This window comes from Amyelois transitella, chromosome 3 (genome assembly GCF_032362555.1).
Source record: "Amyelois transitella isolate CPQ chromosome 3, ilAmyTran1.1, whole genome shotgun sequence".
Classification (NCBI taxonomy): Eukaryota; Metazoa; Arthropoda; class Insecta; order Lepidoptera; family Pyralidae; genus Amyelois; species Amyelois transitella.
In genome coordinates, this window is record NC_083506.1 from 445706 (window position 1) to 471106 (window position 25401).

At 37.4% G+C, this 25401-nt stretch overlaps 1 protein-coding gene across 1 annotated transcript in view; it reads right to left on the reverse strand.

Annotated features, from left to right (window-relative positions):
- Nucleotides 1-25401, reverse strand: part of LOC132902960 (zwei Ig domain protein zig-8-like) — a 380584-nt gene that overhangs the window by 323829 nt on the left and 31354 nt on the right. The window contains exon 2 of the mRNA XM_060950048.1: nt 13482-13647. Within this exon, the coding sequence (XP_060806031.1) occupies nt 13482-13647 (166 nt within the window). The remainder of the gene's footprint in view (nt 1-13481; nt 13648-25401) is intronic.

The window sequence follows — 25401 nt, forward strand, 5'->3', positions numbered from 1 at the left end:
ATATTAGCAGGTTGAAAGCCACGTAAACTCTTAATTAAAAAATATAAAATTTAAGAATTAAAAAGTTTAATCATTTATGCACCCTAAATCGACGAGACTTACATGAAGAAAGTTATAAATGAGATGAAGAAAAATAAGTATGAGGCTTGCGGAGATTCTGACAAATGGAAAGAATTAATCTCTTCCTATCCCTTCAGGAAAGAGGTGCGATTTTATGTATTAGATACATACCTACATACATACATAAAATCACGCCTCTTTCCCGGGGGGGTAGGCAGAGACTACCTCTTTCCACTTGCCACGATCTCTGCATACTTCTTTCGCTTCGTCCACATTCATAACTCTCTTCATACAAGCTCGGCGGTTTCGGGTACTTTTGACCTGACCCTTTACCAGGACGTCCTTAATTTGATCAAGATACGTTCGTCTAGGTCTTCCCACTCCGACCTTTCCCTCCACACTCTCCTTGTATATCTGCTTAGTCAACCTGCTTTCATTCATCCTCTCCACATGACCGAACCATCTTAACATACCCTTTTCTATTCCTGTAACTACATCTTCTTTCACATCACAACATTCCCTTATCACGCTGTTCCTTATCCTGTCACTCAATTTCACACCCATCATACTCCTTAACGCTCTCATTTCCACTGCATTTATTCTGCTTTCATGCTTCTTTTGCCATACCCAACTTTCACTCCCATACATTAATGTCGGGACCAACACGCCCCTGTGCACAGCCAGTCGAGCCTTTTTGGATAGTTTCTGACTGCTCATAAAGGCATGCAAAGCTCCATTCACCATGTTCCCCGCGTTCACTCTCCTTTCAATATCACTATCATACTTGCCATCTGATGTAAACTTTGATCCTAGATATACAAACTCTTTCACTTGCTCCACTTTTTCTCCTCCAATCAAAATATTATGGCCGTGTGGTTCCCGGCACCATTACAAAAGAATAGGACCACTCCATCTCTTTCCCACGGATGTCGTAAGAGCCGACTAAGGGATAGACTTGGGATTCCTCTTTAATGTAAATCCCTGCCAATCTAAGGTCTGCCGCGCCGATGGATGCATGGCTAGGGGCGAGCCTAGTCTCGAGCGTGCCACTTCCGCCATGGGGTTGGGCGACCCCCAGGTAATGGCTAGCCTTACCCTGGCATGCGGGGCTCTGCTGGGGCGGACAAAATTTTTCCCTAGCGTCTCGTGGGAATCGCATGGATGCAAATTTTTTGAAAGAGCACCTAGATGGCGGCGATGGTGTCCGCACCCCATCACGTCTCGTTCCCGGCGGGAGCGGTATGCGGTCTGCTGAAAGCCGCTTTGCGACGATGAATGTAAGAGGAGGAATGAAGGATAAGATTGAGGAAGTATGCCAGATGATGGATGAAAGACGTTTGGATGTGTTGTGCGTGAATGAAACGAAGCGGAAAGGATGCGACGCGACGCAGCACGGCCCTTACACGGTGTATTGGTCTGGAATTTCCAGTACCAGCCGAGGCTGTCAAGGGGTCGGTCTAATTCTTTCTGCACGAATGGCTGAGTGCGTGAATGAGTATGAGTGTGTCAGCCCTCGTCTTCTATGGATTAGGCTGAAAGTTGGAATCACTCGGATCTTCGTTCTAGGTGTTTATGCACCTTGGGATGTGGGTTCGAGGGGTACAACATCAGCAAAAAGCGAAAACGAGGAGTTCTGGAATAGTGTAAGAGAAGTATTGAAAGTTACCAAGCCAAATGAGAAGATTATTATGTTAGGTGATTTTAATGGATGGGTGGGTGTAAAGCGTGATGGATATGAAAAGGTGCTTGGTGCGTTTGGTGACGAAAAGGTGAATGATAATGGAAGAAGTGTATTAGAAATTTGTCTAGAGTGGGATCTTTTTGTGTCGAACTCAATGTTTCAACATAAAGAGATCCACACCTACACAAGAGTGGAAGGTATTTTAAAAAGTATGATAGACTTTGTGATTGTAGATGAAAGATTGAAGAACAAAGTGCTGGATACCCGTGCATATCGCGGTGCTGGCATTGACTCGGACCATTTACTGGTGATATCCCGGATAAGGGGTATCTTCAATCGCTGGCGGCACAGGGTAAGGGAGCAAACCAGCGCTTTGGAAAGAGTAAAAGTAGAAAATTTGCAAGATATGGATGTAGGTAAGAAGTATATTAATAAACTGAAGGATGAATTTGAAGATTTAGAGGAAATGAGCGATATTGAAGATGGATGGAAGGAATTTAAAGAAAGAATTGTGAAAGTAGCTGTTGAAGTGTGTGGTGTAAGTAGAAGAAGGAAAGGAAAAAATCACAAAAATGCGTGGATGAGTAAAGATGTGCAAGAACTTGTGCGATTAAAGAAGAAAACATGGCTGGATTTGTTAGCAGCAAAAGCTAACTTAAGAATGCAAGAGGTTATAGATGAAGATGTGAATGAAGCACGTAAGGAATATAAGAAAATGAAAGATTTGGTTAAGAAAGCTGTGATTAGAAAGAAAGAAGAGTATAAAGAGGATTTTGATAAAAGGCTATCAGAAGACTTTCAGTCAAATCTGAAAGTATTCTGGAAATCCGTAAGGTCAGCCCGAGGAAATACTATAACCAGAGAGCTGACTAGGATCAGATGCCAGGATGGTAGCGTTGTGAAAGGAGAAGAATGTGTACTAAAGATATGGAAGGACTATTTTGAAAGTTTATTTGAAAAAAAGGAAGGAAATAAGAAAGATTTCTGCTATAGCGAAGAAAAAGAGAATGAGATGGAAGGCGAAATTGAAATGTTCGAAATTGTGGAAGCACTTAAGAGAATGAAAGCGGGAAAGGCTGCTGGGTGTGATAGAGTGTCGGTCGAGATGCTTAAAGCAGGAAAAGGCGTAGTAGCTAGTCAGTTGTGCTGCCTTTTCAATTTGTGTTGGAGAAGCGGCCGAGTACCAAAAGATTGGTGTAAGGCTGTTATCGTGCCACTTTACAAAGGAAAAGGGTCACAGCTGGACTGCAAAAATTATCGTGGTATAAGCCTGCTTAGCGTCGTCGGCAAATTGTATGCTAAGGTATTGATTAATAGAGTCAGGAATGAAACTGATGACAAAATATGGGATGCTCAAGCGGGATTTCGAAAGGGAATGGGATGTACTGATCAGGTCTTTTCCTTGCGGTGCATAGCCGAAAAGTTTTTGGCCAAGAGTCAAAAAGTCTATTGCACATTCGTAGATCTGGAAAAGGCCTATGACAGAGTTGAGAGGAATGAATTGTGGTCAGCACTTTCTATGCATGGGGTGAGCAGTCTCTTAATACGAGCACTGAAATCCTTATATGAGGATTCGAGTGCTTGTGTCAGGATAAACGGAGCGCACACTGAGTGGTTTAAGATTGAGAAAGGCGTTAGGCAAGGATGTGTTGCGTCACCGTGGCTGTTCAACCTATTTATGGATAGCTGTTTGACAGATTTGAAAGAGTCTAAAAGTGGATTAAGGATGAATGAGTTACTCGTCAAATGTCTGCTCTATGCCGACGATCAGGTTATACTGGCGTCATCAGCGGAGGAGTTACAGGAGATGGTAAACTGTATGCATGAAGCTTTAAAAGAGAAAGGAATGAAAGTGAACGTAAGTAAAACTAAAACACTGGTTTTTGAAATGGAGAAAGAAATGACAGCATGTAATATTTTGATTGGAGGAGAAAAAGTGGAGCAAGTGAAAGAGTTTGTATATCTAGGATCAAAGTTTACATCAGATGGCAAGTATGATAGTGATATTGAAAGGAGAGTGAACGCGGGGAACATGGTGAATGGAGCTTTGCATGCCTTTATGAGCAGTCAGAAACTATCCAAAAAGGCTCGACTGGCTGTGCACAGGGGCGTGTTGGTCCCGACATTAATGTATGGGAGTGAAAGTTGGGTATGGCAAAAGAAGCATGAAAGCAGAATAAATGCAGTGGAAATGAGAGCGTTAAGGAGTATGATGGGTGTGAAATTGAGTGACAGGATAAGGAACAGCGTGATAAGGGAATGTTGTGATGTGAAAGAAGATGTAGTTACAGGAATAGAAAAGGGTATGTTAAGATGGTTCGGTCATGTGGAGAGGATGAATGAAAGCAGGTTGACTAAGCAGATATACAAGGAGAGTGTGGAGGGAAAGGTCGGAGTGGGAAGACCTAGACGAACATATCTTGATCAAATTAAGGACGTCCTGGTAAAGGGTCAGGTCAAAAGTACCCGAAACCGCCGAGCTTGTATGAAGAGAGTTATGAATGTGGACGAAGCGAAAGAAGTATGCAGAGATCGTGGCAAGTGGAAAGAGGTAGTCTCTGCCTACCCCTCCGGGAAAGAGGCGTGATTTTATGTATGTATGTATGTATCAAAATATTACATGCTGTCATTTCTTTCTCCATTTCAAAAACCAGTGTTTTAGTTTTACTTACGTTCACTTTCATTCCTTTCTCTTTTAAAGCTTCATGCATACAGTTTACCATCTCCTGTAACTCCTCCGCTGATGACGCCAGTATAACCTGATCGTCGGCATAGAGCAGACATTTGACGAGTAACTCATTCATCCTTAATCCACTTTTAGACTCTTTCAAATCTGTCAAACAGCTATCCATAAATAGGTTGAACAGCCACGGTGACGCAACACATCCTTGCCTAACGCCTTTCTCAATCTTAAACCACTCAGTGTGCGCTCCGTTTATCCTGACACAAGCACTCGAATCCTCATATAAGGATTTCAGTGCTCGTATTAAGAGACTGCTCACCCCATGCATAGAAAGTGCTGACCACAATTCATTCCTCTCAACTCTGTCATAGGCCTTTTCCAGATCTACGAATGTGCAATAGACTTTTTGACTCTTGGCCAAAAACTTTTCGGCTATGCACCGCAAGGAAAAGACCTGATCAGTACATCCCATTCCCTTTCGAAATCCCGCTTGAGCATCCCATATTTTGTCATCAGTTTCATTCCTGACTCTATTAATCAATACCTTAGCATACAATTTGCCGACGACGCTAAGCAGGCTTATACCACGATAATTTTTGCAGTCCAGCTGTGACCCTTTTCCTTTGTAAAGTGGCACGATAACAGCCTTACACCAATCTTTTGGTACTCGGCCGCTTCTCCAACACAAATTGAAAAGGCAGTACAACTGACTAGCTACTACGCCTTTTCCTGCTTTAAGCATCTCGACCGACACTCTATCACACCCAGCAGCCTTTCCCGCTTTCATACTCTTAAGTGCTTCCACAATTTCGAACATTTCAATTTCGCCTTCCATCTCATTCTCTTTTTCTTCGCTATAGCAGAAATCTTTCTTATTTCCTTCCTTTTTTCAAATAAACTTTCAAAATAGTCCTTCCATATCTTTAGTACACATTCTTCTCCTTTCACAACGCTACCATCCTGGCATCTGATCCTAGTCAGCTCTCTGGTTATAGTATTTCCTCGGGCTGACCTTACGGATTTCCAGAATACTTTCAGATTTGACTGAAAGTCTTCTGATAGCCTTTTATCAAAATCCTCTTTATACTCTTCTTTCTTTCTAATCACAGCTTTCTTAACCAAATCTTTCATTTTCTTATATTCCTTACGTGCTTCATTCACATCTTCATCTATAACCTCTTGCATTCTTAAGTTAGCTTTTGCTGCTAACAAATCCAGCCATGCTTTCTTCTTTAATCGCACAAGTTCTTGCACATCTTTACTCATCCACGCATTTTTGTGATTTTTTCCTTTCCTTCTTCTACTTACACCACACACTTCAACAGCTACTTTCACAATTCTTTCTTTAAATTCCTTCCATCCATCTTCAATATCGCTCATTTCCTCTAAATCTTCAAATTCATCCTTCAGTCTATTAATATACTTCTTACCTACATCCATATCTTGCAAATTTTCTACTTTTACTCTTTCCAAAGCGCTGGTTTGCTCCCTTACCCTGTGCCGCCAGCGATTGAAGATACCCCTTATCCGGGATATCACCAGTAAATGGTCCGAGTCAATGCCAGCACCGCGATATGCACGGGTATCCAGCACTTTGTTCTTCAATCTTTCATCTACAATCACAAAGTCTATCATACTTTTTAAAATACCTTCCACTCTTGTGTAGGTGTGGATCTCTTTATGTTGAAACATTGAGTTCGACACAAAAAGATCCCACTCTAGACAAATTTCTAATACACTTCTTCCATTATCATTCACCTTTTCGTCACCAAACGCACTAAGCACCTTTTCATATCCATCACGCTTTACACCCACCCATTATGTATTAGATACGCAGCACATAAAATTATTTTCACTTCCATTCGCTCTTTACCGCTTCCCAGACTAAATAAATAGCTGATAATGCAATAATATTTAGCTACTTATAGTGATAAAGTAACAGAACAGAATAGATTTATTTTCAAAACTAGATCACTTATTGACGTCACATCACTTAAATCTAATTTTAACTACTACCGCTTCCAAAGCGCATGTATAAAAGAAGCGGCGGAACGAACTACATAGTAGTATGCATAATCAATGATTATTTCATCCCGTCGCAGCCGAAGAGCAAGGGCTTTTGTTTATCAGAAAAGATTTACAGAGGGCGCTGAAAGGGTTTCGTAAACTCGTAAATAACTTCTCGTTGACACGGGCGCGTAGCCACTCTGATTATATCACCATTTTTCAGAGACCACACATAAAGCCAGAACAGTGTAATACGCATTGTATGACTTGTATGGCTGTCGTCAATGTAAAACGCACTCGAATGATTTATTGTTAAAACTACAACTAAATTTGTGCCACAATCATTTAAAAAGGAGATCGAGATTTCAAAAATTTCCAGTGGGAACGAGGAATAACGGGATTTTTCGTTTTACGCAAGCGGAGCTGCGGGCACTCTCTAGTCTTTAATAAAAACATCCAACATTTTAATATTTTCAATATTGCCGACGAACAACTTCTAACGCACATAAATAATTCATTGGAACCACTTTGACTCGAGAACAAAATACAAAAACCTTTCATCGGTCACAAATAAATCTCAACAGTGACCACTATCGGGAATTTCAATATGGCCGATTTTTCCCCGACGATTGTTTACGCTCCCGGACATTTGGGAAGTTTTCCAATTTATTACCGATGAGTTACGTTCCCCAGCATCGGTACTCAATATTCATCCGGCAAAGTTTCCGACTTGCTCTTAACCACAGACATAGGTGTGGTAAGACCCTGAGATTGTACTTCGGGCGACTAAAGGTAGACTAATGTGTACAATTCTGAAAACTTTCCATTCAGCCCATGCACTAATAGTCATTAAATGAAGTATATTATAAGTGTGTTACAAAAGAGTTCTTAAATTTAGTCAGAAATAAATTAAAATTTGTGACCTTTTTATATTGCAAATAAACCTGTTTCGTAATTATTTCTAAACCTTCTGCTCTCCTTCCCATCATTCCTCATTTCTGAATCATATCCTCTCACAATCCTTTTATTTTCGTTAACCGTTTATTTCTTGTTAGACTAAGAATACCTTTTATTTCACTTTAACTGTATTTACATGCAATCTGCATGAAATCTATTAATTATTCTGCCCTTCGCCTTCACAATCAAAAGAAGAAAATCGCAGCAATTACTTCTTATTACATAAGTAAACTGGTACCATACAGAACGCGCCGGCGGTATCCAGCTATTCTATGTCTTCGCTCATAACCAATTTGGCCGGTAACATTGTTTGTAGAATTTGACTTTTTGTTAACCGGACGTTTTGTTCCGTTTGATTTTGACCTTTTTTGATTGAATTTGTTGATGCGATCAGCCGGAGGAGTAATTGGACGTCTGCGCAAAATTGTGAGTTCGCGTGTGACATAAATTTTGCGATGCCCCCGTGTGTATTGTATTGTAACCCTTGCCTTGTATTTTTTGTTATTCGGGATTATTTTTGGAAAAGATTAAAACACCAATGTTCGAGATCGCCTAAAGAGGCCTAAAGATTGCCTTTTAAGCCTTTAAATATTTACTTATGAAAATTTTCACTATCAGTCCTTTACGAACAATATTTTCTTTATTAATTTTCTTTTTATTTACTTATACAAGAGCAATTACATACAAACATATAGTAAATAGTCACACAAGAGCCAATAGTCTCGATAAGACTGAAGGGCCACTTTCAGTTGTATAGCCAATATACAAAGATATACGTAGGTATAAGATATACGTATATATTAGAGTAGTTAAATTCTCAATAATACGCAGCGTTTAAGTCTTGACTTGCCAGACTGTTGGCACTGACCACCGCGTAAGGAATAGGGACGTGATTATACGTATGTATATATACATTACATGTATATAATTATTTCAGACGCTAATATGATACGATCAAACACACAGCCAGACATATTCTAAATATACAAAGAGTACCTACAATGGCTGACTGACTAATACTAATGACTGGAGATTGAACATATTTAAATATAATCACGTCTATATTCCTTGCGTTGTTTAGATAGAGCCAACAGTCTTGAAAAACTAAGATTTTAATTGTGACAGGTTGCAAACCCATCACCTAAATAAAATCCTAAGTTTATAAGCCTATACCTTAGTCGCCTTGTACGAAAAGAGAGATATTTGGAATTGGGTTCCTTATGTAGTCTACAAATGCACTGAGTAAGAATTTCCTGAAATTTAGCGAATTATTTCTTCTTACGCGGGCGGATTCACGTGCTAAGCTAATGCCGAATTTATTTTGCAAACAATAACAACTTTTCACCCTTCTTTTAGGCCGGGGGTTAAACAGATATATCATTTCATGATCACGTAACATAGAACCTCCCGGGCATACGTTGTTCCAAACAAGTGGACACAATTAAAGTTAAATTAATGAATTTGGTGTTATTGTCCCTTGTTTTGTAATGAATCATGTACATCGGATTTATGTGTGATATGAATTTTTATTTCGATATACAGTTTTGATTTATTACATTCAGTTAACCATTAGAAATACTTTATAATATATAAGTATAGACTTGAATCAAATAAGGTTATACGAAATGGGGGTGTAAATCTTCTTTTGGGCGATGGGCTAGCAACCTATTTGAATCTCAATTCTATCATACTAATACTAAGCCAAGCAGCTAAACGTGGCCTTTACAAGACTGTTGGCTCTGTCTACCCCGCAAGGGATATAGACGTAATTATATGTATGTAAAATGGTGGTGACAGTTGTCAGTTTCAAGGCACACTGATTTTATTTTGATTACATTTCAAACATACATTTTTTAAATCATCATATCACAGAATCCCTACGGAAAGTGGCAATGTTATTACAACAATAAGTTAATCTCGCCTCTTTGGCAGAGACGACATCTTTGAGAGAAAGAAAGGAATATTGTTTATTTGGAACAAAAAAAAAAACAAATAAAAAATATGACAATTTACATCTTCCGCGGACGCCTTTGTCAAAAATAAAAATAAAACAGAAACAAAACAAAAACGGCATCATTACACTGCATTAAAAACTAAAGCTATAATGGCGTTACACTCTTCATTCATTTTTCCACGATACGTGCACACTTCTATCGCTTTTTTAATGCAAGCTCATCGGGTTAGGTATGTTATTAGGTAAAAAAAACAATCTAGCTTTTGTAGATGGCAATACCAGGTTCCATACATACATAATGTAATGTTCCACCGAAGGCCGACCCGTCTCCATGCCGTGCATTTTTCAGAAGCCTCCGTTATTGGATTACAGTGGCTGGAGGATAGGGCTTCGTGTTTTCAGGTTATCTTTAGGTTAACTAGCACTTGACCGTGACTTTGAATGCGTGGAATTTTCGGGAACATTGTTGATTACGCGATAAAGTATGTAAGCTTAATTTAGTATCTTTTTGTTGTAAAAGAAACTTATGTTATCACAAGGTCAAACTTATATAATTAAAATCGTATATAATGCCATAAAAATCAATGCAGTTCAGACGTGCAGGAAAAAAGAGACTTCAGGAATTAAAGAGTCAAAGGCAAGACAAGGCTAGTAATTATTGCAATTAGTACCACTAGCAAACTCACACAGTTAGATATCAGATCATTTGATAATACTTAAATTAATAATACCATTTTTAAAATTATAAAGCGTTTTTAAAAAGCATTTCTGTCCCCGTCCATTTTCACGTCATTATAAAAAGCAAAAAAGCGATAGTTTATCGCGCGCTAAAAACGGCGTCGCGCGTACTACGCTACGACGACGGCTCTGATGGATAAAAAACCAAGGTATGCTGAGTTGCGCATGACCCGACACGCACTCGATCCAAGCTCCCTTGGATGCTATTCTTAGGCCAGTTTTTGAATTCTACACAACATTCACGATTTCTCAAGATGTCTGTGTCTCCTACATACATACATATGGTCACGCTATATCCCTTGTGGGGTAGGCAGAGCCAATAGTTTTGAAAAGACTGATAGGCTACGTTCAGCTATTTGACTTAATGATGAATGAATGCCTCTGTGGCGCAGCGGTAGTACGCTTGTCTGTGACACCGGAGGTCCCGGGTTCGAATCCCGGCCAGGGCGTGATGAGAAACGAACTTTCTCTGATTGGCCTGGGTCTTGGATGTTTATCTATATAAGTATTTATTATAAAATATAGTATCGTTGAGTTAGTATCTCGTAACACAAGTCTCGAACTTACTTCGAGGCTAACTCAATCGGTGTAATTTGTCCCGTATATATTTATTTTAAAAAATTTAAAAATTGAGATTCAAATAGTAATAGGTTGCTCGCCCATCGCCTAAAAAAAAGAATCCCAAATTTTGTAAGCCTATCCCTTAGTCGCCTTTTACGGCATTCATGGAAAAGAGATGGAGTGGTCCTATTCTTTTTTGTATTGGTGCCGGGAACCATACAGCACTGTGTCTCCTGTAAAGGGAACTATAGACCTCGGAAACGGTTTACAGCGACCAGCGGAGAGAAAATATGGGTAAACTTCACATCCAAATTACTATATATTCTTCCAACCACTTGTCAAGAAAAGTGGAAACTATCGGGCATTCTTCAAACTTTCGATAGCAAATATTTTCGGGCCTTTTGGAAATTGAAAGCGTTTCTTGAACTTTCTATGAATAAAGTCAATAAAATTCATCCCGAATCCAAAACCGAAGACTTAAGAATAGTGAGACCGTGCAAAACGAACATTAATTAAGGTGATTTATTAACAAATGCATTTAAAAATGCCCTTAGTAATTTTCGAGAAAGATACATTGTGCAGATATATACTTTAAGTGTAGTAGTTTAGTCTTTAAGTTTTTTTTTACATCCTTGTTCTTTATTGTACATCAATTACTTTGTTATACCTCTAACTATGTCGTAGCTAAATTCATTACAAGATCTATCTCAGCAATGCCTATCTTTACAGCCACAAAAACATTCCGAATCACATTTTCATTATTTAGGCATGAAAAGAGCTAGGCAAACATAGGATAAATTTTTCTTATAAATTTTATAAACTTGTACTTATCTACTCATCTGGATATATCTTCCCCCTATTTAAAATAATATATTTTGATACGATAAAAAAAAATATCGTCTTTACGAGTATTAGAACAAAACCATACAGGCAGCTCTATCCCATTTCAAGTCTATGGCAGAAAGTTGATAAATATAATCATAAAAGTGGGGTTGAGTAGTTTGTGTCGATTCGGCGAACCGGGATTTGTCCCACTAGCCGATTGCCCCACTGTACTGTTCAACTTTCAAACTGTTTTGCATAGATAAGGGTCCCGTTCCTTACCACTGTTATACGTATGTAAGCTATTTATACGACCCTTGAGTTTTATTAATATATTTTGCGATGTTATTTATGAATTTGGGCTAATATATGATGTAGGACAGATCACCGCATTCTTTCCTGTGAATTTTGTGGGAGTAGAACATAAACACGTGCCGTGTGGTTCCGGCACTTTAGAATAGAACCACTTCATATATTTCCCATGGTTGTCGTAAAAGGCGACTAAGGGACGGGCTTATTAATTTAGGATTCCTCGTTTAGGCTAGCAACCTGTCACTATTTGAATCTCAATTCCATCTTAAAGCATGCAGCTGATCGTGGCACTTCAGTGTTTTCAAGACTGTTGCCTCTGTCTACCGCACTCGGGATATAGAAGTGACTGTATGTATAAATTTTTTAGTCGATTTGAATAAATAAATTAATATCATTTATTGCTTTATTATTTTACGTCAACCAATGTTGTGAAACCATACGTTTTGACAATTATTAAGCGATATGAAGTATCCTATAATAATGAATAAATGAATATAATATTGAATTTTTGAATTTTTTTGCTACTAACTACAACATAATATAATATATATTTAAGCCATTGTGATGTGGGCAAAAGGTGGCCTTATTGTATTATGCAATGTCTTCCAGGCAATAAGAAAAACATTTCGTGAGCATATTCCCTGTCTTATTTCTTAGCTGATGAGCGAATTATTTTGGTGAGAACATGTTTAGTTTATTGTTATATTGCTACAGAATATTGGTTTCCTTTGGACTTAAATAGTTTTGTAAAATAATAAATATATATGGGACAAATTACACCGATTGAGCGAAGTAAGTTCGAGACTTGTGGTGACGAGATACTAACTCAACCATACTATATTTTTTAATAAATACTTATTTATATAGATAAACATCCATGACCAAGGCCCATCAGAAAAAGTTCTTTTCACATCATGCCCTGGCCGGAATTCGAACCCGGGACCTCCGGTGTCACAGACAAGCGTACTACTGCTGCGCACTGCAGAGGTATTTGTACTGTGCTAAAAAATTTCCCTTTATACCATTTTCATTGACTTTTTTTAAAAGCATTCACAGAATCCCTACGGGATAAGAGCTGTAGACTTCTATTGTATTGTTGACATACATTTTGTGAAACGACGAAGAAAGAAAAAATGTCATTTATCATTCATTCATGTCAATAATAACCTCGTAACATTCATACAAAGACATAAACCTATAGAAAACTGAGTGAGTTGGGGTTTCTGAATTGTCAAAGTTCTGATAGAAGGATTTATATTCTATTTGGAATACCTATCCAAAATTTGGAAGAGAGAAAATATCTTAACGGATTTATGCTTCGGAGCCCAGGATCCCCGCTGAGGTCTTTAAAACATCATCAACCTCTTGGCATTGGGCCCAATGGGGTCTTTCATGGGGTCAAAGCAGACTCCTGTTATCTCTAAAACCTTGTGGTCTTCTTATGACTACGATAAAGGATGAGGTAAGTCATGTAATTCGACTATGGTCGAAAACGGACTCCTCTCCAGAGGTTAGAATGTAAGCGGAATTAACATCAGGGGGCAGAAGAAGAGAGTACTGAACAGTCTCTAACGACATCCACAGAATAGATGTGGAGAAATCTCATTCTAGTGTCAGAACTGTAACACACTTAGGTCTTCTCCATGAAAGCTAATTCTGAAATATACTCAAATTCTTCATAAACAACGATTGGCTAACAAACTCACCTGGTGGAGTGATATTGGCCAGTACAAGCAGCGCGAGGTGTGCGCAAGCGCGCGCCTTCATCGCGCTAGCCCCGCCCCCCGCTCCGCATGCCCCGCGCCCCGCCACACTCACACTACACACACACAAACTCGCGGCGCATTTGCTGGCCGTGCGCGGGCGCCGATTCTGGAACAAAAATTTATTATTATGATTTATGCATCCATTTGTGAAAATAGCACAGATTTGAAACTGTTTTGGATGCACACAACATGCTACATTTTTATATTTTGTACCTATTTTTGGAGGGTTGAAAAACATTAATATATTTTTACTTTAAAAGTACGATCCTTTAAAACTTAGAAATTAAGATTTATTTTTTATTTAGGATTTCATCGGTCAAAATTTATATTCGGACCTAGATCTTTTGGTACCTGGATGTGTTTGGTAACTAAGAACAGAAGTCTGACTAAGTAAAAATAAATCGATTGTTTAAATAAAGACACCTTAATATATTCACAAAATCACTATCTGAATTTGTTCTGCTCAACACTATTCATAAATAAATGTTTGTTTCAAACAAAACTCCTTTGATCTTGCGTTAATATGACACACCGCATTGCGATGTCAGAACAAAAGAATGAAAGAAATTACGAATTCACAGAAAATAAACTTTTATCGAATTTGACAAAGCTTTTAGCCTTTACCGAGAAAATTGGAAGTTATTTTTGGCGCGAAAATAATATAACTTAGTTACCTTAATACAATATCAAGATGTGACGTACTCGAAAATTGAAATAAAGTCGGTTATTTTAAAATTGTAAGTACCTATCATTTGAATAGTTTAAACCTAGTTTTACACTAATTCAATCCATACTGTAATCTGACTTACTAAATCCTGTATGATAGTAAAGGCGCGCCCCAGGCTCCTTTCCAGAGAGGTGGGGATGCAACTGAGACTAACACCAGGAAGAAGAAAAAAAAGTCAATGCCTTATAATATATATTGTCCTATAGTTATTATTACATCAATTGACTTAATTCCATCGGACTGATCGTAGCCTTGCAGTCTTTTCGAGACTGTTGATTTTGTTTGCCCCGTAACGAATAAAGACGTGATAGGTAAGTATGTATACTGTCACACTGTCATAAGGTGGCAGTAATATTTTTTTTAATTAGAAAAAAAAAATGTCCTTCCAATTTTCATGATTGGGGTGAATAGAAACGAAAATAAAGGTCAGCTTCAGATAAAAGGCGGCTTATCAGAAGTGCCAAAGGTGTAAGGGAACATAATTAAGGTGGAGTTAGCAAAATAAATAACATCGGCCCAAGCAGAACTAATTAGTTTCGGCTCAGTTGAGAAACGGAGTTCGCTGACTAATGAAATTCCAGGCCATAGACTGTTAAAAATAATGGACTTGGAAATTGGAAACAAGAAGAGATATTGAAAAAGATTAAGACGAAACGGGAATTGCCGCAATATTTCTTCATAGTAAAACGTTTAAAATTACAGATACATAAATAAATTAATAACAAAGATGCCTCAATACATCCATGCTTTCTATAACGGTTTAAAAATTTACAATTAATTCTCCTTTTACCCCGAGGGGAAGGCAGAAGTTTCATAATTCACTTGCTTAAGTCTCAATATTCATCAATATTTTCGTGAAATTTAATCAGTTTAAGATACTCTTTAACATTAACCAGGTCATCACGTTTAATTAAAAGGGCATGTTTCGAAATTGATATATTTTTGAAATTGATATTCAGATTAAGTGCTAGTTCATCACCTAAAACAAACACCACAAGTTGATACCTTCCCTTTGATTGGCTGTCACAAAATGTTTAGAAATAAAAAGCAGATAACATTCGCTACCAGGCTGGTATGAAACTTATCAATATTACTCTGCTATATTTAATAACCCCCGTAGCACGTGCGACGCGAAAAACTATCGCTGTCTCATCTCAAATAAAAAGCGAAATAGCAATAGTTTTCCGCGCGATATAAACGGCGTCGCGCATGCCATAATACCGCAAGGCAGTTTCCAATAAAACTGGAAAGTCTTCTTTGCAAATGATCTTTATCTTCGCAAATGCCTCATAAAATTCATATGAGAAGTTAGCGCGTGCCGATTGATCATAAAGTTTACTATAGCCGCCCAACTTTCCATCAATACCAATAACTTAATTAGCCATTAATTCACGTACCCACTGTTTTTGCCTTATGCCCAATGTGTGTCTAAATTATTACATATATAACATTATCCAATAAATTTCTTGAAAGTCGTATTCTGAATGTCATTAGTAATTGCTACTTAACTTTTGAGTTCTTTTATTGTTAAGACCTTTACAGGGAATAAATATTAGAATCGTTTCATAACTGGTATCCAAAATTTCAGGCCCATAGTCTATTTTAAATATTTACTTCAGTTTCTGCATCAAACAAAGCTGTGTTTGCCTTTGTAGTATACAGTTTTGTCTTAATTGTTATTAAATATTTTTTTAATTCCTTTCTTATTTTGTTCTAATGCCTGAGAGACATTATGTACCACGTCGAATGTTTTTACAAAAGCGAGAAACCGGAGACAATACTTCTGTTTAATGAAAGCCTTCCAATTAAACAACAACCAATTTGGCTCTGAAAAACACAAAAATAAAACCTGTTATTATTCTTCCCATAAATTCAATCCCTACGCTTACAACACTGGACGTACGCAAAAAATGACAGTAGATGACAAATAATTTAGGCTTGCGAGCGGTACTTTTTTATTTTTTATTCGAAAATTTTGGCGCCATGCCGTGTGCATTAATCGCCCGTTCGAAATTCGAATACGTGGATGTGTTCCCGTTGATCCCGGGCAGTTGACCCCGCTGAACTCGACGGGGGTAGAAGGGATTATTGCAATAACAGTTTATTGCTTTGCTGTCAAAAATTTACTACCCGATGTGAGTGTTTTGCAGTTAAAAGAATTTAGTGGTCTATTGGGAACAGAATACAAGATCCAAGATCACAAGAAAGAATAAGTACCCTATGATTTTGATTATAAAAAGGAATTATGACGGGCTAGTAAAATATAAAAATAATTATTTATGAGGTATATATACGAATAATAGTACGAAAAACAAGCGACTAATTCATTGGCATTTTTTAAATTATCAAGCTGCGTTATTAGATGGTTTGGTTTATTATATTTTAAGTGATAAAGTAGGTTTTTTGTGCGTACCTCGAAGAAAGTATTATAAAAAAAATATATTGATTAATCCTATACACCCCGGGTCTAAAAGGAGTATATCACCAAATTAAAGTGCGCGTTTGAACGGCGGAATACACGCTAAAAATAAAAATCGGAACAATAACACATGCGAGTACTTTCAGTTGTGACTGACGAAATTATAGCAATGAGTTCACGATTGTAGTACTTGTCAGATAAACTTCCGTTCAAATATAGTTGACTGCTCACTTTTCGGTTTAAACGGATTTCAAATAATTATGACCAATGACGTTGACGATTTGTTTCTTTTAAAACTATGTATTTACTATTTTCTTGTTACTGTGTAAATTACTATGCAATAAAGATATTACAAACAAACAAACAAACGTTTTCATATAGTTACTTTATCATTCACTATTCAACTGATGCATCAGTTGACTAGAAAATGTATTTTTTTACCATAAAATTCAATTTTAAATTGAGAATCTTTAATCAAATAATAATTATCATTAAGCCTAATAGTCTACCCCGATTATATGTATGTATGTAAATAATTACAGAACAGTAATTTGACATAAAAATAAAAATAACACAAACGGACAAAACTCGTTCTGTTTTAAATACACAAGGACACGAGTATAGCACGAAGAGCCAATCAGGTTACGTGGGGCTAAACGAAACTGACGTCACGTCCGGGCCCCAGATTAAAAACTTTATTTTTGGCATTTCGGCCGACGCCGCCAAACTGTTAATCAAAGCGGTTCGCAACACCAAGAGCTTAGAACCAGTGGAGTTTTAGAAAGTTTAATGACAGTTGTTTGTTTTTCCTTTTTATTGATTTTTGAGTGCGCGTGAAAACTACGTGATTTAAAACGTTAATGAAATATATGCAAGCTTTCTTTATTTTTCCCGAGTGTTGAGTACTTTCGATAACCGTCGTATTTGCAATATCATGTGCATTATCGTCCGTGTTCATAGTTTTATCCTTTGCATTTAAAACAATTCCAAAAAATATTTTATAGGAAAACGTTTTATATTCAATTTAATTACAATTTGTTATCGGCCGAAAATATGATTTAAAAGAAGCCATAAATTGAAAATAACAATAAGAAGACTGCGTAAGTATCTCTGCATTACGGTTCTAAGCTCCTTAACAAAAAACAACCGAAATACTGCCTCCAAAGCTGGAAAATGAAACGTTTGCCGTTCATATTACTCAGCGAAGAGGCCTCCCATCTTTATTCAGTGTTTCCAAGAAAAATATTTAAAAAACCGGTCAAGTGCGAATCGAACTCGTGCACCTGGGGTTCCGTACAATTTTATAATAACAAAAACTATTACTACTAAATGAACCCGACAACAAATAAAAGTTGACAAATTTATATTCGCATTTTGTACAAACAGAAAACCCTAAACCCTAATTTTCATTTCTTGACATGACCTAACATTCTTGAAAGACGGATAAACGAGTGATCATATAATGGTTTTGATTTTTCCTTTTGGAGTACGGGACACTGAAAACAATCGTCATGATAAAATAAAGGCACGGCCCCGCAGTATCAGAAGGCCGCCGTCTGAACTTTGAACTCCTGAAATAGGATATTGATACTGAGAACCGATACCGACTAAGCCTTTCTTGCTTGATGGAAAGTGACTTTTAACCGAGTTATACAAAAGAGGTCAATCGATGTTTCATGGCTTCTTTCATGTTTAATTGGTGCTTGATTTGAATAAAATGTGTGGAAAATTTTGCGTTATTTTTTGTTTAAAAAATTTTTTATGTGTGGTTACAGCGAAAAATATAAATACCTATGCAGAGATCTTGGTATATCGAAATCTTTTCACCCTACAGTCTCTGTTAACCCTTAAAAAACTTTATTTAATGTATGTAATCCCTTTTGCTTAATTTAACAGCGATTTTTATCACGAACGCGTATAACTAATGTGATATTAATGTTTCTAGTTTTATTTTCAACTGTGTGCCATGTGGACCATAGTTTTATAATGTATTTATATCATACTCACAGCACTGAAATATTATTGTAAATATTATGCACTCTGCTGTTTAACTTCCGCACTTCTGTCTTTACCTGTGTGTGTGTAATATTATCTAGATAATTCCATTATTTTAATTTAATTTAACTTAGCCAATAAAATTAAAGATATGAACACGAAAAAGATCTAAAATTTAAATGTATTTCATGAACCAGAAAATACATTCCCAAAGGCCAACAATTTACATGGTACATTTCGAAACTCTTTGCTTTCACATACTTTCGGTCTCTTTTCACCCCCTCTACTCGGCCGACCCCTCAACATCGTAAAACCGTATAACACGCCACGTAGAAACAAAAAAGCGAGAAGTTGCCTTTAAAACCTTTCGCAGCGTATTACCGTATGCGGCCGTTCCCATTAGGATACAGGGTACATCAACCTCATGTCGTAAAATAGTGAGAGCTGAGAATGGGAATTTCATAATTAAATTTTCAAACCACTCTTATCAAACAGAGTCTGGACTTTTTGGTACGCTTTTATTGTAAGTTTAAGCTACATCAATTCGAGTCCTGTGCCCGTAAGTTCTGCCTACCCTGTATGATCTAGAGGTGGTTGTATCAGGATCAATTGTATTCCGGAAAAACTTTCCTATTCATCCATCCGTCCATATAATCACGTCTACATCTCTTGCGAGGTAGACGGAGCCAGCAATCTTGAAAGGCTGACAGGCCACGTTCAGTTGTCAGCCTATCGCCTAAAAGAAGAATCCCAAGCTTATAAGCCTATCCCTTAGTCGCCTTTTACAACATCCATGGGAAACAGATAGTGTGGTCCTATTCTTTTTTTAATGGGTGCCGGAAACCGCACGACACTAATATTTATTTTTTTTCTCACTATTTTTCCCTCATAGTGTCCACGTAGCCAGCGATAAAATATATTTGAACTGTTGCCTAGTTTGTTCCCGCTTCTATTAGACACTAGTCAATCCCGGACTTATCCCATTTCACCCTGGCTGTAATAACTATTCTGATATTGTCACCGTACCGATTTTGAAAAGTTTTTGATGAAGATTGACACAATGGAAGAAACGTTTAAGGGTCTGTATATACTGGACTATATTCCGATGAATTAAATGGGATTGTTAGAATTATGTGAACAAAATTAACACAAGTTTCACCCCTTTGTCCCTTAAGAGGTAGACAGAGCCAATTGACATGTTAATAGTTTGGCTAAATGGCTTAGCTATAAAGCCATCCCAAATTAGCTAATCCTTTTATTGTCTTTTATTATATGCGCTTATCTCTCTGACTAGTCAAGGAATTTAGCAACATATTTGATAAGAGTAATCTACCGATTTCTTTACAGTATGCCAAGGTTTGAAGGCGAATCTTCAAACCTTCAAATTTATTCAAGTTCATGTCACAAAAAGATAGATAAAGTGAATTTTATTATGGACCCTGGTAAGTGGAAATCCAGTCTCTCCTTACTCTACCGAGAAGGAGGCGTGACTTGATGTACGAGTATGTAAAAATACCAGTACGAGTAAAGTGTAAAAACCTTTAAGGAATTCCGACTGTGATGAATCTCTGTCGAAGTTGGGAAGCAATAGCGAAGTTCCGACAGATGGCGTCTCTCATCAACGATATTACACTCAAATATTAGCTTTGAAGTAATCCGAGGCCTTTATAAAGGAGTTTCGTTGGATTCCTTCGCCCTGCATTTATAAAGATGTCCTCTTTTCCGGAACTGTTTTGATTTGTCTTTCGTCAGCGTTTAAGCAAAGTTTGAATGAATCTACATTGTACAGTATATTACGATTTGATGATAAAATCAATAGATACAAAGAAAAAGATAATAATCACTCTTTTATAGGCGAGAGACGAAATACAAACTTCCTCTGAAATCAGAAAAAATAAACATTCAATTCAATGTTTTTTAATATTATGAGACATTTCAAACATAACTTAATAATTGTCATATCTTTCGATTTCATAACATTGATTGATTGATTGATTGACAAATAAATTACTTACAACTAAATTCACTGCCGCTTCCAAAGCGTCAGTGCAGAAGAAACTATAACAAACTGCATTGCATCACCATCCTTAATAACGACAACTTCATATTCTATAAACTACGCCTCTTTCCTGGAGGGATAGACAGATACTACAGCTTTCGACTTGCCTGCATCCCTGCTTATTTCTGTCGCTTCTTCATTGCAATCAATTCATATGATAAAATGAGTAAGTCTCATGACATTTCAACTCTACAAAATATGTGAAAACTGCGAGCTCAATAAACTCACAAAAGTGACGTTAATTTCACACGCAAACGGCAATAAACTTATATATTATTGAAATAAAGTCATAAAAGCTGCGGTCAATCTGCGTCAAAAACATTCCCCCTGTAATTTAATAAATTTGGTTCGGCAGCTATAAAACTAATACATACTTACATATAATCACGACTATCCCTTACGGGGTAGACATAAGTACATAACCAACACTCACGCAAAGACTGAAACGCCATGTTCAGCTGACTTAGTGACAGAATTGCTAAAAGAAGAACCCCAAGCTTATTCGCCTATCCTTTAGTCGCCTTTTACGAAAAGAGGAAGAGATGGATTAGTACTACACCAATGTGCCGGGAACCACATGGCATTAAATATTCTACAAACTAATACATAGTACATATTTTTCCTTACGGAATAGGGTTAATAATGAATTTGAGTTGAGACCGATCACAAGCCCATCGTCTAAATACCCAAGATCAAGTCATTCTTTTCATTGTCTAATGACTCTTATAATCTAAGCGAGAAGAGAAGCAACTGCAACTCACTAGATACTTTTTTTGATACCAATTTCCTTAGTAACTGTGTAAATTTTACCTCCCCAATTCTGCAGTAAAGAGTTCCTAATGCACTGAGTGTCGACAATCAAAGACGTCATAAAGTTATATTCCACGGAGTTCTCTTTACGATTGTGTTTGTATGGTTGGATCAACAGGCGGGAAGGAACTCTCGCATTTATTGCCTCGGCTCCGGAGGGGAGATTATGTAACGTTGCAAAGATCAAGGAATATTCTCTGTCGAACGCTAGGAGATGATGATAGTAAGCAAGTTTTGGACAACTGATTTTAAATTTTCTCATTAGGTACATTATATTATAAACTAGCTGTTCCCGTGACTTCGTCCGCGTGGAATAGTTATTTTGGACATCATTGAAGCACTCAAGGATGAATAATTTTCCCCGTTTTTTTTTTTATATTTTTTATTATTTTTTTGCTCCTAATAGTTGCAGCGTGATGTTATAAAGCCTAAAGCCTTCCTCGATAAATGGTCTATTAAACGTAAAAAGAATTTTTCAATTCGAACCAGTAGTTCCTGAGATTAGCGCGTTCAAACAAACAAACAAACTCTTCTGCTTTATAATAATCGTATAAACTCTAAGGAAAATACGTAGAAATATATTACCTACGTCTTGAGTTCTGCTTGACATAGATAGTAGCTAGAAGGCAACTATCTATGTCAAGCAGAACTCAAGACTCGATAACCATGGGAACTTCTGCCATGAGCGTTAAACACAGTTAAAACATCCGTATTGTAATCATTATTTTTATGCTTATTTACTATTTTTTTAATGTAGACAATGTGCATTCGTCCAGGATTACTTCAGGGGATAGGCTTATAAACTTGGAATTCTTTTAGGCGATGAGCTAGCAACCTGTCACTATTTGAATCTCAATTCTATCATTAAGCCAAATAGCTGAACGTGGCCTATCAGTCTTTTTAAGACTGTTGGCTCTGTCCTCCCTGCCCTCCCTCCTCCCTGGGTTATAGACGTGATTATATGCATGTATGTAAACTAGACTAGACACCCACTATAGCCAATTTTCAAATGGAGTCACCTGAGGCACTTTTCATTAATTGCAACCAAATCACACGAACCGTTTCCAATTCAGTTTAAGTCTTTACAAATGGCTCCAGCAATTTGAGCGAGCAATTTTTATTAATTACCTAATTCTCATTTTTGTCCCCGATTGTACCCGGCTAATGCAAATTTATTGGCCGAGCAATCCGCAATTATTCTACGGAATATTAAATTAGGATTCTAAGTCGAGCTCGAGAGACTGATCGCCATTTTTAATAATAATTATAGGGTTTCTTTTTGTTCTATTTCATGTCATTGAAAGGGTCGATGACCATACGTAGATTCAAATTCTACCTCGGCCACTAACCAATGATTCTTTTATGTGATGCGCATTAAGGCACATGTTTGAATCCCAACTCGACCATGTACCAATGACTATTTTTAATGTTATGGACATTAGTTTGAATACTAACCGATGCTCTTACGGTGAGGGAATACATCGTGTGTAGAGGTTACACATTCAGGCAACTGGATATGTAACCATGATCGATCCAATACGGGTAAGGTTTACCTGTAAAAGTTGCGGAGGTCAGATGGTAGCTTCACGTAAAAACCTGACTCACCCAATCTGGGTTCATGGTCAAAGCATACCCCGGGCTCCTCTCCAGAGTGATGAGGATGCAACTGGAACTAAAGCCAGGAGGAAAAAGAGAGACACTACTATAATAATACTATAATGGCCAGTGGTCATACGGCCTGGTCTACCTGCCGTGCACACCTCAGTTTCCCCTCATCACATACATACATATGGTCACGTCTATATCCCTTGCGGGGTAGACAGAGCCAACAGTCTTGAAAGACTAAATGGCCACGTTCAGCTATTTGGCTTAATGATAGAATTGAGATTCAACTAGTGACAGGTTGCAGGCCCATCGCCTAAAAAAGAATCCCATGTTTGTAAGCATATCCCTTAGTCGCCTTTAACGACATCCATGGGAAAGAGTAGGACCACTCCATCTCTTTCCCGTGGATGTCGTAAAAGGCGACTAAGGGATAGGCTTACAAACTTGAGATTCTTTTTTTAGGCGATAGGCTAGCAACTTGTCACTATTTGAATCTCAATTCTATCTTAAAGCCAAATAGCTGAACGTGGCCTATCAGTCCGCTCAGGACTGTTGGCTCTGTCTACCCCGCAAGGGATATAGACGTGATTATATGTATGTATGTATGGGAAAGAGATGGAGTGGTCCTATTCTTTTTTGTATTGGTGCCGGGAACCACACGGCATCACCTTTATTAATTAACCGAAAACACTAAATAACTGAAACTTTCTTCATTATTATTCAGTGCAATGCTCTTTGTAACGTAAACAGCACGTTGCCGAAGTACTTAATGAATGGGCTTAATGAGTTACACTTGCAAAGAACTTGTTTCAAGAACAAACACAATTGAACACGTGTTGCGAATTACGTGTTTTATTAAATGTTACGAAAAATTAAGGAAAAGTACTTGTAGTTTACACAGGCTAAAGGCTTGAGAAGGCTTTGAGAGATAAATCAATTGCAAGCTTCAGATCAGTTTATTTATCCAGCTTAACTTAGTCTTTTCCAGACTCTGTGTACCCCGTAAGAAGTGATGAATGTTATCTTTAATGCAATGAGAAGAGTCTATGTCCTATATCGTACTCCACAATTTACGTATGCAAAATTTCATAGAGATTGGTTTTACCGGAAAGAGCTAACTTTCACATTTACAAATTATTATTAATAGAAATATATATATATATGAATATATACGCAGGACAAATAACACAGATTGAGTAAGAAGTAAGTTCGAGACTTGTGTATTGTGTAGTGTAGTGAGTTAGTATCTCGTAAATACTAACTCACCGATACTATATTTTATAATAAATACTTATATAGATAAACATCCAAGACCCAGGCCAATCAGAAAAAGTTCTTTTCTCATCATGCCCTGACCGGGATTCGAACCCGGGACCTCCGGTGTCGCAGACAAGCGTACTACCGCTGCGCCACAGAGGCCGTCAATAACTATTATTATGAACGAGAATGTGACTCATCACCTTTCCGGTCCGTCTTTTAACTTAACAGTTCAACAATACACTCCTCATATCCTCAGTACACGCCAAAAATAATTCAAGAAAGTACAGTCGCCGCAGAATTACTATGTGCGTGTGTTTATCGCGGCTGATTATACCGCGGCATGCCTGTTACCGCGGTAATTAATGTTGGGGCTGAATAGTGCTTACGAATCGTTTATAAACTCCCGGAACGGTCAGAACGTGTCGTGGACTGATTTAAATATAACCCTCGTTGATAAAGAGGAGTGTTGTTAGTTTGAATGTGTATCGGGTTGTTGGATATATGTATGTTGATAAAGGATAAATGTGAACCACAAGGTTTTTGTGAAGCTTCTTTGATGATAAAATGTTCAGTTGTTTTCTGAAGTAAATGTACATACATACATAAAATCACGCCTCTTTCCCGGAGGGGTAGGCAGAGACTACCTCTTTCCACTTGCCACGATCTCTGCACACTTCCTTCGCTTCATGAAGTAAATGTAGTTAAGTTTTAATATATTTTTTTTACAAATACCTATGATGACATGTGATTATTAATCACAAAAAAAATATAACAAAAATTGAATTTTGTTACATAAACAGATGATTATAATACGATATTTTTTCATATGATTTAGTACCAGTGAGAGGTCACGAGTGCTTCAAACTGACAAACTTACATGACGAGAGTGATGAATGTGAATGACGCAGTAAAAGTATACCTCCAGGAAAAAGACGGGATTTTATGTATGTGTGTGTGTATGTATTATTTTATATTTAGATTGCGC